This window comes from Odocoileus virginianus, chromosome 4, assembly GCF_023699985.2.
Source record: "Odocoileus virginianus isolate 20LAN1187 ecotype Illinois chromosome 4, Ovbor_1.2, whole genome shotgun sequence".
Classification (NCBI taxonomy): domain Eukaryota; kingdom Metazoa; phylum Chordata; class Mammalia; order Artiodactyla; family Cervidae; genus Odocoileus; species Odocoileus virginianus.
In genome coordinates, this window is record NC_069677.1 from 40,696,468 (window position 1) to 40,712,045 (window position 15,578).

At 35.1% G+C, this 15,578-nt stretch overlaps 1 protein-coding gene across 1 annotated transcript in view; it reads left to right on the forward strand.

Annotated features, from left to right (window-relative positions):
• Nucleotides 1–49: 49 nt before the first annotated feature.
• The window catches only part of SERPINI2 (serpin family I member 2), a 38,563-nt gene continuing 23,034 nt past the window's right edge, over nucleotides 50–15,578 (forward strand). Inside the window, exons 1-4 of the mRNA XM_020878620.2 lie at nucleotides 50–5,958; nucleotides 11,634–11,864; nucleotides 13,290–13,484; nucleotides 13,567–13,759. Of these exons, the coding sequence (XP_020734279.2) occupies nucleotides 5,712–5,958; nucleotides 11,634–11,864; nucleotides 13,290–13,484; nucleotides 13,567–13,759 (866 nt within the window). The 5' untranslated portion in view covers nucleotides 50–5,711. The remainder of the gene's footprint in view (nucleotides 5,959–11,633; nucleotides 11,865–13,289; nucleotides 13,485–13,566; nucleotides 13,760–15,578) is intronic.

Consider the following 15,578-nt stretch of genomic DNA (forward strand, 5'->3'; position numbering starts at 1 on the left):
GTGTGTGTGTGTTTGTATATATATATATATATATATATATATACAAAAGGAGACTAGTGGAAGACATAGGAGCCTGGCATGCTGCAGACCATGGTATCATAAAGTGTCGGACATAATTTAGCAGCTGAACAACAACAGCAATGAAAGGATAAAGAGAGAGAGGGAGAGAAAGAGAGATTAGGTATATAGAGAGAGCACATGTGTGTGGTGAAATGCTAACAACTGGAGAAACAGAGAGAGGGAGATGGTAGTTCTTTGTATTATAACAGCAACTTTTCTGTAACTTTAAGGTATTTCAAACTAAATTTTTTTAAAAAAATGAAAGCTTGCCTTAGTACAAAGGTCTCCTTGAGATGTTAAAACAGAGGCTGAATAACTCTCACGGGGAGTTTGCAGAGAATTCTTGCACTGGTTGGGAGGTTTGAGTGGATAATCCATCATTTCTAACTTAGAGCATATGATCTATGAATCATAAATTGGTGACAATACAGTGGAGTGAAATTTGAGCCTTATTTCCAGAAATTTAAGGGAATATTAAGATGTTAAAGAGATGTAATATGGGTGCCAAAATACTTTGAGAAGTTCCTTTCCACATCCATCCATCCATGTATCCATCCAACCAATTATCGAAGGCATATATGCAAGGCACTGTTTTCCATACCAGTTTTATGCATATAAATAGAGTACACGTTTCCTGCCATCAGCTTTCTTGAGTGAAGGTACATAAAATGCAATGACTCTAAAGTGAAAATTGAATGAAACTTCTAGTTTTTCTGTTGTAATTTGGAAATTCTTTTATTGGACCTATTTTATACTTTTTTAGCCCTGGAGGTAACTTTGTTTGAAGTGATGATTCTGAAGTAGCCTGGTTCATGTAGACGGAACTTCTCTCTGTAATCTACTGTATGTGCGTGGCTCTCTGCTGTGTGTGACCCTAATTCCATCCTTAATTAATTCAGGGCCTCTTTTATAACAGGAATTAAGAAGAGCTGTCTCACAAGTATATTTAATGAGAATAGAGCTTTTAAGAGTATGAAAGTCTCTTTTAATGGTACTGGTTTTAATAATTTAGAAGAAAAGCACAAAAGGAAAAAATAAAAAGACATTTAGTTATCATGTCTTACTGTCTTACAGAAACTAATTGTGCTAGGCAGGTAGCAGAGTCTCACCTATCAAATGTTAATAGAACTGAAGACTTTATAAGCTGTTTCTGAAATTAACATTTTGGTTCAATAATTTAAGATCCATTTTTCTGCAATGAAAGAACTTGTCACATTAAAATAGGATGTGCCATAATTTTCAATAGGCTGCTTTGTTTGTGCTTTGTAGACTTACACTAAATATAATTTAACCTATTCTCTTTACAGAACATTTTCCTCTTATCACTCACAATATACAGAGCAAACTGACAAAGAAAATAATGCCTGAAATTAATCTGTGCTCACATGGAAGAATTAGCTTATATGTCTTTTACAGATGAGAGCATTTGCTTGTGAGTTTTTAGTTTAGAACTGAATATAATTTTACTTAAAATAAAAACTATAAAATGCTAAGAAAGATAATGAGATTGAACCTGAGACCCTTGCTACTCTTTTTTATACATATTAAAGTATATTTTTTACAGTGGGAATAATGATAGTGCTCAAATTTATAGCAAATGCCCTGGCTTTCACTAATGAATTTTTCTCTGATTATCTAGGGGCAAATAGAGTTATAGAAAAAGCAGATTTGTGAAAATATTTTAAAGGTTTGCAACAATATTTTATGGACAACTGTGGTATCTTTATTGTCTATTAAAAGAGCTTAAACCAGGGAAGAGAAATTCATGACCATTGTTTTTTATTCCCCAAGAGACAGGAAAATATACAATCTGCTTGAACTGTTCTATCATAAGGTTCTTACCTAACAACTTCATTAACTAATGTTACTAAGACAGACTGTCTGTCTCTGTCATTGGAAGGGAAAGTAATGAGCTGTCCCTGGGTAAATCACATTGTAATCTAATGTACAGACATAATAATTTGGTAGCCAAGGGTCTTTGTGATGGATATTAGCTGGTGTTACTACATGGGTAGAAGAGCATTGATTGAATAATAGTCTTAGGCATTCAGACTTATTTTTGAATTGCAGAATAGAACAAGAGGCATGATAATGTTGCTAAAACTAAGAATTTTAGTAAATTAAGAGATCATGTCCTTTGTCATCAGACTTCTCAGTCCTGAGCTATTGCCCTGTTAGGACACTGAAAGAGGTTAACAGGGTCCTTGCAGAAGTATTTTTTTAAAAGAATTTTAGAAAGGTTGTTACGTTCATTGTATTTCTTTCTCATAAGGTTGTCAGAAATAATATTACATTTAGTGATCAATAGTGAATATTTGTTTAATTGAAACTAGGCCAAATTTTCCTTTTCTGAGAGGCCTCTGATAAATAAACCAATGTGCTTCATATCTGATTGCCATTGATGTGATTGATTTGAATTAGAAAAATGAGGTCAAAACCCATTCAATTATGCATAGATTTTTATTAATAATCTGTTTTTAGAGAACATCATATAGCATTTTTTTTTCATATAGCATTTTAAAAGCATCTAAAAGTAACACCAATGTTTATTATCAAATTATTTATATTTAATAATATTATCTTGATAATTTGGTAAATCAATAATCTTAATCTGATCTTTTTGCTCTACATAGAGACTGTATGTATTTCTTCAAGATTCACTCCTTTTCCTAAGGCTTCAAATGGGCCTTTTATCTACAGGAAGCTCCTCTGACTATTGTATAATTTGATGAATTGTTGAGTTCTCTGTAAACACAGCAGTAATTTGTCTCTGCATTTTGGATTTGATTTAGCTTTATTCTTTTCCTTATAGGCATTCTGAAATATTTACGATGAAATACACTGGTAATCTGATGTGAGATTCCTATAAAAAACAAAAAGAACTAATTACTAGCAAATTTACAACTGCTGGCACATTCTTCCACATTTTGTTTCTACTTACTGTGTGTATGTGTGCGTGTTGCTCAATCGTGAAATAATGGATGAAATAATAATTCAAACTTAATGATTTTTAAAAACTCTATTGTTTTATCCCTTGATGCTTGCAAATTTCATAATTGATCATTAACCTGGTCATGTTAGTCCTTCTGTACCAATGTGAACACCTGCTCTGGTTTTAGAGGAATTAATTGGACAAATGTTCAAGGTAAATAGAGTTGGCCTTGTCTGATCAGATGTTCTATGTACTAGTGTTTCCCAGCAGGCACATTTTAGCTGTAACATTACAGTGAGTAGTCAGAAGCCAATTTTGGGGTAAGTATCTTAAAATTAAATATCTTTTGAATGAAGTATGTATGCAATAACATTGACCATGAGTGTTTAATAGAGCAGAGGAATGGCATTTCAATTCACTTTGGTGCAGGTATAATTTAAATTTATCAAATTAACACATTGTTTTATTTTCCTTGAAAGACTAAAATTTCCTTAAATTTTCACTATCAGTTTGAAGGTCAGATTCTTATAGAACTATTCATCAGGTTGCTTAGTTCACCAGTCCTTCATGTTTTCTGATGAGGTACAATCTAAAACCCAAAGAGGTAAGTGAATTTTGAAAACATCTTTTTTTGCATGAGCTTGTAGTTTATTAAGTGTCTAAATTTTTTCTGGGAAAACAGATGCTCAGAGGATATATACTTTAATTATTAAGATTGTTAATAGGACAACTCCCAGATTCTACTAAGGAAAAATTGCATCCTTCATAATATTGTTTATTACTTTAATATAAACCAAGTACTTAAAAACGTGCCAAATTGCCACTTTTTGACTTAAAAGTATTAATAACATTTTGACAACTTACATATCTACAAACTGATATTTCAGTCAGAAATCTTATAAGATAATGAATATATTAGAAAATGATACACAGAAATTATTTATTTTGCATATAAAACTTCTTTTACACTCTGGCTTTTACTGCTACTGTACTACCAGTCACAAGCTGATATACTAATTTAATTCTCAATAAGGCACCATAAGGCATCTGCTTGATAGCATATATTTATATTTGAAGTTTGTTAACATGTTATTTTCTAAAACTGTTTAACTTGCATTTTGAGGGATTTTCCTCTGTAAGTTGTATGTCTAAGCAAATAGAGTTTAACTACACATTTCAGAAAAGAAATGGAAATATCTAGATAATGACTTTATAGCTTAGTTTTGGAAAATAATTGACTATTAGTATCTTTAAGTATGGAGCTTCTCTGGTGACAAAGTTGGTAAAAAATCCACTTGCAATGCAGGAGACCTGGGTTTGATGCTCAGTGTAGGAGACCCAGGCTTGATCTCTGGGTTGGAAAGATCCCCTGGGGGAGGGCATGATAAACCACTCCAGTATTCTTGCCTTGAAAATTCCATGGACAGAGAAGCCTGGTGGGCTACAGTCCATGGGTTCAGAAGAGTCAGACATGATTTGGTGACTAAACCACCACCATCACCATCTTTATGTATAATGGTGATTCTTAATGACTCAACCATTTAGGGGTCATGGAAGCCTTCCTAATAATCTGCAGAACACTAGAAATATAGTTTTTCATTTTTAAAATATAAGACTTATAAAACATTATTCCAGAGGTTTTCATTTTTTCCTCCAATAGAAAGTTACTTCCTGAGAGAGTTAAACTAGGAGTTACTTAAAGTGACTAAAATGTATTATTTGTAAGGTAAAAATTAGTGTTACTAAAAATTAAAATAGTTTAAAAATTAATTTGAAATTTCATTTAAAATACTTAAAATTTCAAGTACTTCAGAGTCAGTATTCTCCTAGAGTCTGCAGCAATATGGCAAAACTCATCCTACTCCAGATGTAATGAGATGGTTGGATTTCCTGCAATTTTTGTGGAGAGTATTTTAATAGGGTGTCATTAGTGTTGTGAATTGATTACAGTTTTCAATTGCAACTTTCTTATATTTGTTAATTTATTTGTCAAATTATTCTTTGATTTTTAAAAATTGCTTTCTTATGTTATTACTGAACCGTTCATATTTGATTGCAATTTTGTTTCTTTATAATTTTTTTCTAAGCTTTTTTTTTTTTGTACTTCCCTTGGAAAAGTGTGAGGTGGATTTGGAAGTTCTTTCATCCTACAGTAGCAGGATTCTTTAATATGTGAGACTTGTTACTGTAAGAAGTTAGCCAGATTACTCAATTGATTTAGAATACTTTAACTTCTTAATGTTATATGTTCAAAACCACACTGGAATGTATTCAGCTTTTATTCCATTTCTCCTTTTGTTCTTTTACCTGTTTTAGAATCATCTGGACAGAAGTTTCCCTTGGTATCAGAGTCACAAGTGTCTCATTTATAACCATGGGGAAAGATACAATAAAGTATCCTATAGATATTCAGAGATAGTATTACTGTTGATAATGTTCCAGAATCATAATTTCTCCTTTAATTAAAAAAAAAAAAGCTGCAATACATTCTATACTGCTTGTTGAATACATGTAAAAAATGTTAACAGCACATGGCCCATTTCTCCTAATAGATGATGCTTAGTCTGAAAATTGGCATTAAAATAATTTTGTGGTAGTTTGTTCCAACAAGATGGAAAGTTCTAATAGGTAGAAATCTTTCTGTTGAACTTACTATGATAAACTCTGATTATTTTTAAAAACTAATAAATTTTGAATTAATGAATGCACAGAGGTCAAAATGGATAAGATCCTGCTGTGGAGTCTCCTATTGACTTTTTCTGGAAGTCGAGCCTCAAGCCCCTTGGCTCAAAGAAATACTGAATTTGTAGTGGATCTTTATCAAGCTGTTGGTTTATCTCATAAGAACAACATCATAATTTCACCTCTTGGAACAACTTTGGCCCTTGGAATGATACAACTGGGAGCAAAAGGAAAAGCACAACAGCAGATAAGACAAACTTTAAAATTTCAGGAAACCTCAACTGGTAAAATTCTTCCACATGATTATTTACACTGGATAAGATCTGGACAAATTTATTTTCAAACTATTAGAGAAGCTAAGGGTTATACAACTTTAGTAAGTTTTGAAAGTTATGAAAGGTATAAAATTATAATAATATGGAGAATTTTAAATGCAAATAATTGTCAATGTAAGCAATTTTATTGTTTCTTAAGGAAAATATTACCAAAATAATTTATAAAAAATTGATTCTATATACATAAAAATTGTGACTATGTCAGTAATATTTTCTTCTGGCCTGTTTTGGCCAGTTTTCATTGAGATCATGTGTGTGTGCATGTGCATGTGTATGAGTGGATATACACCCATGTATATGTATACATATATCCTTCCACTAGTACTTACTGTGTTCTGATTGTTTTTTCATATCATGCAATTGCTTCAGAGTATATTTTTAATTGCTGCATTTTATTGTCTCTAATGGAAACACCATTGCATATTTACCTAATCTTCCTGATTAAGTAGTTTCCAGTACTTCTTTTATAAAAATGCTTCAGTGAGCAACCTCACCCAGAAATCTTTGTGTGTCTCTCATTATTTTGTAGGCTTTTAAAAAAATAGCTTTTTAATTGAGATTACCTTTTTCACTTAAATGAGACCAAGAAAAAGCATTTACTTATACAGTTTCAAAGCTTCTTTAATAGCTTCTAAATATTTGTTAAAAGGATCATTTACATGACTCATCAGAGACCCTTTCGTATATGAGTGGTTGTTATCTAGTCTCTCAATGGCCTATCTGAGACACCGTGTAGATGCTTTAGTGTTGGTACCCCATCTTAAGGGGTGGTTGTCCATCTCCCTAGCTATCCTGGGCTTCCAAGTTCCATAATGATTTGAATTTTAAACTTTGATATCACTGTCAGATATCGTGTCCTAAATATTAGAGGTGATATCCAAGATTTTTTTTGGGGGGGTGTTTAATTACTGTAACTAATTTCAGTATGTCTGCCCTGGCATAGAATCGTTGTTGTTGTTGTTTAGTTTCTAAGTTGTGTCTGACTCTTTTTGACCCCATGGACTGTAGCCCACCAGGTTCCTCCGTCCATGGAATTCTCCAGGCAAGAAGACTGGAGTGGGTTGCCATTTCCTTCTCCAGCGGGTCTTTCCAACCATGTCTCCTGCATTGCAGGCAGATTCTTTTTGCTGAGCCACTAAGGAAGCCCAGCATAGAGTAGTTACATTTAGGAAACTGTTTTCCTGAATAAACTATTTACCAAGTTCTATTTGCTTCATTTTAAGGCAATTTTACGTAGAAAAGAAACTGGTGATAGTGAAGTTACTTGACAGAGTTCTCCGTTGTGGATAATGTAAAATGAAGTCACTGTATTCCAGATCTAGTCTTCATTGTCTGGGTTAATTTCAGTAAATCCCATGACACAGTCCCAGAAACATTTACATCACATGATATTGCTTTGAAAAGTAATAGAACATTCATGAAAATGTTAAAGTTGATTCCATGATAAACTAGCAAAATTAGAGCCTCTGAAATTTAAATTACTGTAAATGAATCCATCTTACAGAGGAACATGGGAGTCTTAACAACTCTGGACTGTGAACATAATAATAACAATGTTAAACTATCAAATATATATAGTGTACCAGTCACTGTTTTATGTACTCAATATACTTTATTTTATTTACTCTTCACAGTTACTCTGTGAGCCAGACATATACCTGCTATACAGATGAGGACACAAAGGCAAAGAAAGTTTGAGTAACTTGCCCAGAACTAATTCCAAAAATGATTCACTGACGGTTATAGATCACAAGAGCAACAATGAACATTTTAATGTTTTCTTTAAAAGAGTATACATGCATCATTAAACATTAACTTTGTAACATACATAACAAAATCTACCAAACTCGCTATGTCTTGTTGTTGTTGTTGTAGCTGTTCAGTCATTCAGCCCATGTCTGACTCTTTGCAACCCATGGACCACAGCATGCCAGGCTTCCCTGTCATTCACCATTTCCCGGAGCTTGCTCAAACTCACGTCTATCGAGTTGGTGATGCCGTCCCACCATCTTAGCCTCTGTCATCCCCTTCTCTTCCTGCCTTCAGCCTTTCCCAGCATCAGGGTCTTTTCCAAGGAGTCGGCTCTTTGCATCAGGTGGCCAAAGTGCTGGACCTTCAGCTTCAGTCCTTTCAATGAATATTCAGGGTTGATTTTCTTTAGAATTGACTGGTTGGATCTCCTTGCCACTATCTCTTATACTTTGTTAAAGGAGAGAAAGGCGCAGATGGGGGGTAAGTGCAAAAAGAAAAGAAAGACCAACCAAAAAAGGAGAAAATATAAATATTAAACTCTGGAAAATTTTTAGAAAGAAGTTAAGGAGGAGAGCAGAGAGAAAAAAGTGCAGGAAGATGAAAACAAAGAGATGCAAAATGATTTCAGGGTAAAACAAAGGGTGCAACAGATCAGAAGGTAGTGCCTGGCAGGGCCATACTGGAACTCAGGGCAAAAATAAAGATCAGTAATTATGATCTTGCCTTTAAATTTTTATGTTTTGTTCATCATGGATTTCTTTGTGTTAATATTGATATTTAAAATATATTTCAGTAAAATATTGTTTATCCTGATTACTAAATTCGTTGCCATCTCCTTAAACTTTATGCCAAAATGAGGGTCTCATTGACCCATCTTGGTCCTGGCCCTGCCTTCAGTTCCCTCTGATTGTCAAATGGTCCTATCTGTTGAATCAGGCTATATTTACCTTCCCTGCTACCAACCTGTTTCACAACCTGCTTATTCTGCAGATGGGCTTATAGCTCCTGGCATCCTACCCACACTGGAGCTCTCAGCGTCCTCACTTACTCTTCTTTCCGCATCGCTAAAACAATCTGTTCAGAATTTACCTTCTCCTGTTTACTGAGCATCTGATAATACTCCATTTTGCATTGCCTCTAATAAAGTTGCTTATTGATTGAAGACTAGCTTAAAGGTATTTCTTTATTCTAAGCAGTTTATGGAAAGAGAACTGCCATAAACTCATGGCTCAGTTATGCATCCAAATGACCCTGTGATGGGGCACCTTTCAAGCTAGCTTATCTCTCTAGATTTTAGATTCTTCATTATAAAATATGGATTAGATGATTTCTATGGGCTTCCCTGGTGGCTCAGATGGTAAAGAATCCACCTGCAATGCGGAAGACTTGGGTTTGATCCCTGGGTTGGGAAGATACCCTGGAGGAGGGCATGGCAACCCACTCCAGTATTCTTGCCTGGAGACTATCCATGGACAGAGCAGCCTGTGGGGTCTACAGTTCATTGGGTCACAAAGAGTCGGACACGACTGAGCGACTAAGCACTGCACAGCACACATGGACCTTTAAGCTAAAACAAGCTATAATCCTGTGACTGCCTTTGTTTTCATCTTTGGATCTCTCACATTGTACACACAGTTGGCCTTCGGGCTTTCAATAGCAGGAGAAGTAAACATGTACTAAAGTTTAGAACTTTTTGGAGGTCTGGTACAACCAAACCAAAAGTCACATTCACTCCATGACCTATAGGTTTTCCATGGCCTTATTTTAGGAAATGAAATAAACTTACTGCTTATTAGGATTCATGTATATGTATTCTTTTTGATCTATGCTAAAAAAAGCTATTAATCTGTAAATTAAATTTATAAGGCAGATAACTTTATATTCTCCAAACTTGTGCTATTGGTGATGTTTTTTTCATTGACTTCTGAGTCCAGCAATTTATCAAAGAGCAGCTAACTGTCATACAGTCTTAGACCTAAAGTACATGACATAAATTTATTTGCTCTGACAAATGAGTTGGAACTATTTTTTTTCCTCCTCTCCTTTTTTCTCCCAATCCTTTAAAGATGTTCATAAATTATGAACTGAACTTCTGAAAATTGGTTTCAAAGTTTGCCATTTTATTCCTGACTTTAATTAATTCTTTTGGAGAAGCTGTCATGTCTTCACTCAGAAAGTCATCTTGGTAACTTTTCAGCTATTGAGATAATATTTCAGCTTCCAATAGCAAGAAGTGATTGCATCTGAAATAATTGTATAAATAAGTAAAATAGATTAACATTCTTCATTATGTAAGGAATTCCAGAGTTGTAAAGAATCACTGATATTCTTCAGATCCAATCATATGGAAGAAAGCTTTTGTATCTAAAATTGTTTACATCTATGTCTATATCCCCATGAATGGAGAATCACGGCATTTGAAATGTAATGCAGTATACCTTCCAAGTCTGTTCTGTGGTTATGTAGGCTGAATTTGCACAAGAGAACCTTCCCAGATGGCTCAAAAGGGTTTGATCCCTGGGTTAGGAAGATCCCCTGGAGTAGGAAATAGCAACCCACTCCAGTACTCTTGCCTGGAAAATTCCATGGACAGAGAAGCCTGGAGGGCTACAGTCTCTGGGGTCACAAAAGAGCTGGACACAATGAACCAGAACCAAAGGACAAGTGGGGACTGAAATGTGGCCTTCACTCAGCTGGACAAGATATGAGGTAATGGGGACCCCCCACCACCACCCAGGTGAGAGCACACCTTATTTGCACAAGGATGTCCTATGGGCTAGGAGCTCTCTGATATTAATAAAATGTTTACACACACATGTACACATCTGATTTCCAATAGACACCTGACAGCAAGTTCCTCTCAGTCTTTTATTCTTTATTCAGTGGACATTTCCCCATGATGAACCATTTGTGTTTTCTTCAGTAGAGATAAATTGCATGCAATCAAAGTTTAAGTTGTGAAAGTGGTATTTTCAGTATTTAACTCAAAGTAAACAAAGGCTCTGAAGAACTGTGGATTTGAAATACAGTTCCCAGATTTAATGATTGAGTTCCAAAATTAAGCCAGAAGGAAACATAAAATATTGGTGCCTTCTGGTAATAAATTGGAAGCCCCTGAGCAATGATCAGAGCGGAATTCTTTCATAGCACATACACCTTTCTGACAACACTGTAGTCAGAATGACCCAACGATAAATAGGTATAGGCCGACAGTGATTCTTAGCTGACTCTAAGACCACTCTAGTGGTTAGAGTTGGAATGGTTAAGGACTTTTATTGTTCACATAGACAACCAAAGTATAGAGACTCATGTTTTATAGAAACAGGCAATTCTGATCCCTAGCATCTCTAGAGATGATTACAGGGGTTACCTCATAAATTTCAAAACTTGGACAGGCACAGTTCCTCATAAGAGAGCAATTCTTTCTTAAACTGAAATAAAAGTACTATTGAAAAGGATTGCTCATCACTGTCTTAGCCCTCATCAGTATTCATTAGTATTCCGCCTTCACAAATATCTCATGTTATGCATAGAATGAGACTCTAAAGATACCTTTCCAACAACTAAGAATGAGCTAAATTTAACTATAAAGAAGGAGTTTCCTTCAACCTTTTAAAATGCATATTCTCATTTTTGACAAATTTCAAATTTACATGGACATTTTTTTCCTGTAGGAGAGCTGGTTTCTCTACAAAATGCATATTCCACAAGAGATAAATGCTTAAAATATTTATACTAACTTAGAAAATATCGTTAGTTGTACCTTAGGGTGCTAAAAAATGGTGATATGAATCAGTGCTTAGAAGTAAAGCTGAGGAGCTGTTGTTTTTATGTTGTTCAGTATGTCAGTGTACATTATAATTATTTTTCAGGAGAAGAATTTTCTGAGCTGAAGTCATTTTTCTCTGCCATCTCAGAGAAAAAACAAGAATTTACATTTAATCTTGCCAATGCCCTCTACCTTCAAGAAGGATTCACTGTGAAAGAACAGTATCTCCATGGCAACAAGGAATTTTTTCAGAGTGCCATAAAACTGGTGGATTTTCAGAATGCAAAGGCTTGTGCAGAGACAATAAGTACCTGGGTAGAAAGCAAAACAGATGGTAAAGTTTCCCATTTCCATAAAGTCATTATTTGCCATTGTATTCATGGTTTTTAATATACTAAAGTAAAGAATGATTGAATATTTTCCTATTAAACTATGGCTCATAGGGATCAGTTCCTCTGTTTTGCTTCCCTGTTATTCAAATTAACACTAAATTATAAAATAGAGAGAAACTGTAAGCTGCTTTGAAAACTATACAGAATTTTCTTGCACAGGTAACCTGTTTGAGAATTCTTACTGGAAGAATTTTAATAGTAATCTTTTGTTAAAGTGTGTTTTTTTAAGTATGGCAGCAGGAATAATATCTTAGGCCAGATAAGACTTAGATCTGTCAATCTCAGATGACTTCTTTCCCACATACACTGTAAATAATTAACACATATTAGTTGGCTGTGTTAATGTTTCATAATAAACATTGATAGTTCTATCATAAAGTTGTAATCTAAACTTTTAAGTATAAGCTAGCAGAAATTCCAAAGGCACTACTGAGACACATAGTAGAACACAAGTTTAAGCTCATATGGGTCTGAGTTCAAATCCTGACAAGTTCGAAGCCATGCCCCATTTAAAATGAGGATACTGTTACAATGTTCCAGGATTATTGAAAGATTCAAAAGAATGTGTGTGAAGAGACCAGTATATATCAGGCCCTCAATTTATAGCAACTTGTTTCTTCATTCATTCATTCTGCTATTTAACACAAAAACAACTGTGATGTGTAAGATGAGATTCTGTTTTATGTGGGGAGCCTCTGATGGAGAAGCATAGGTTGAAAATGTGAGATGGGTATTGTGAGCACTGTTCAGAGGCAAGTACTATTACTGGGATACACATTAAGAGCATCCATAGACAGCTCCAAGGCGCCTGATCATGCTGTTGACTCATAGCTTTGAAATACTTATTAGACATAGAAATCAGAGACTGGTTTTTTGCAAGAGGAACATCACATTAGCAACTCCATTCTTACCCTTTCTCAGTGATCAGTGGCTATAGATGCAATAGCAGAGAATTTGAGTGGACCGCTAATTTATTAATTCTGATTGACTTGCTGAAGAACTTTGAAATAAAGCTTGAAAAATAACAACAGATATGTAGGAAGAGATACTTGATTTTGTTCCTTCTGTCTGAAAAGCAATTTACACAATTGATTTCACCAAAGAGCAGCCATTGCTAGGTCTGTCTAAACTTGTCTAAGATAATTCTGTATCTCCTGTTTCCTAATGAAGCCCTGTTTGTACCTGTTTCTTTGTGAATATTTAATAAAGCTCCTCCTTAACGACTCCAAAATTGTCAAGTTTAAATGATAAAGCACCCTATTTTTAATTGATTAGCAAGGTAAATTTTTGTTTTAATTCTATTTAAAGCAGTTCTTTGAATCACTGTCACATGTTTCTTTCTGCCTCTTCCTCTATTCCCTTCCCAGGAAAAATTAAAGACATGTTTTCAGGGGAAGAATTTGGTCCTCTGACTCGGCTTGTTCTGGTGAATGCTATTTATTTCAAAGGGGATTGGAAACAGAAATTCAACAAAGAAGACACACAACTGATGAATTTCACTCTGAAAGATGGCACAGCAGTCAAAATTCCAATGATGAAGGCTCTTCTGAGAACGAAATACGGTAATATGAAAAAAAAGTCACACTCTAAAGGACAACTTTGGGAATTGCTAAGAACATTAATATTTTATTTTCTCTGTTTCAGGTTATTTTTCTGAATCCTCCATAAACTACCAGGTTTTGGAATTACCTTATAAAGGTGATGAGTTTAGTTTAATTATCATACTTCCTGCAGAACACATGAACATAGAAGAAATGGAAAAGCTAATTACTGCTCATCAAATCCTGCAATGGTTCTCTGAGATGCAAGAACAGGAAGTGGAAATAAGCCTTCCTAGGTTGGTAATGTCATTTTATCACTCTGGTTCTTATGTTTTCACTTATAGACGGATTTCAATAGCTGGCTGAAAGATAACTAATGCTTGAAAGTCTACTGACAAAAAGAAAAAGAAAAACCCGTTAGGAATTGTTACTCTACTTTATGGATACAAAGCAGGTCTGAACATTGCCAGCATTGTTTTGCCATGAGGAGGATAGAATTTAAGTACTTAATATTCTCTGAAAGGAATGAAGAAATATGTCTTCAAAACAGAATGCTGGGATTAAAAAGAATTATTACTCTTTTTATTATACAAACTTATTTTTCTCTAACATTTTTTTTCTGGTTGAAATTTAAAATATTTTATCTTCTCTTGTGTTTAAGGAAAATAAAATCCCCAAGACACATGTGATACTATATAGTTAAAAATCATGTTGTTACCTTTGATAGAGCATGCTCTCAGTTCAGTTCAATTGCTCAGTTGTGTCTGACTATCTGCGACCCCATGGACTGCAACATCCCAGACTTCCTTGTCCATCACCAACCCCCAGAGCTTACTCAAACTCATGTCCATTGAGTCAGTGATGCCATCCAACCATCTCATCCTCTGTCGTTCCCTTCTCCTCTTGCTTTCAATCTTTCCCAGCATCAGGGTCTTTTCCAATGAGTCAACTCTTTGCATAAGGTGGTTAAAGTATTGGAGTTTCAGCTTCAACATCAGTCCTTCCAATGAACACCCAGGATTGATCTCATTTAGGATGGACTGGTTGGATCTCCTTGCAGTCCAAGGGACTCTCAAGAGTCTCCAACACCATATTTCAAAAGCATCAATCCTTCGGCGCTCAGCTTTCTTTATAGTTCAACTCTCACATCCATACATGACTACTGGAAAAACCATAGCCTTGACTAGATGGACCTTCGTTGGCAAAGTAATTGGTCATAACTTTTCTTCCAAGGATCAAGCTTTTTTTAATTTCATGACTGCAGTCACCATCTGCAGTGATTTTGGAGCCCCAAAAAAATAAAGTCTCTCACTGTTTCCATTGTTTCCCCATCTATTTACCATGAAGCGATGGGACCAGATGTCATGATCTTAGTTTTCTGAATGTTGAGTTTCAAGCCAACTTTTTCACTCCCCTCTTTCACTTTCATCAAGAGACTCTTTTGTTCTTCTTCACTTTCTGCCATAAGGGTGGTGTCATCTGCATATCTGAGGGTATTGATAGTTCTCCCAGCAGTTTTGATTCCAGCTTGTGCTCCATCCAGCTCAGCATTTCTCATGCATATATATTAATTAAGCAGGGTGACAATATACAGCGTTGACATACTCCTTTCCCGATTTGGAACCACTCTGTTTTTCCACATCCAGTTCTGTTACTTATTGACTGGCATACAGATTTCTCAGGAGGCTGGTCAGGTGGTCTGGTATTCCCATCTCTTGAAGAATTTTCCCCAGTTTGTTGTGATCCACACAGTGAAATGCTTTGGTGTAGTCAATAAAGCAGATGTTTTTCTGGAACTCTATTGCTTTTTTGACGATCCAGTGGATGTTGGCAATTTGATCTCTGGTTCCTCTGACTTTTCTAAATCCAGCTTGAACATCTGGAAGTTCACAGTTCACGTACTGTTGAAATCTGGCTTGGAGAATTTTGAGCATTGCTTTGCTAGTGTATGAGATGAGTGAAATTGTGTGGTAGTTTGAGCATTCTTTGGCATTGCCCTTCTCTGGGATTGGAATGAAAACCGACCTTTTCCAGTCCTGTGGCCACTACTGAATTTTCCAAATTTGTTGGCATATTGAGTGCAGCACTATCACAGCTTCATCTTTTAGGATTTAA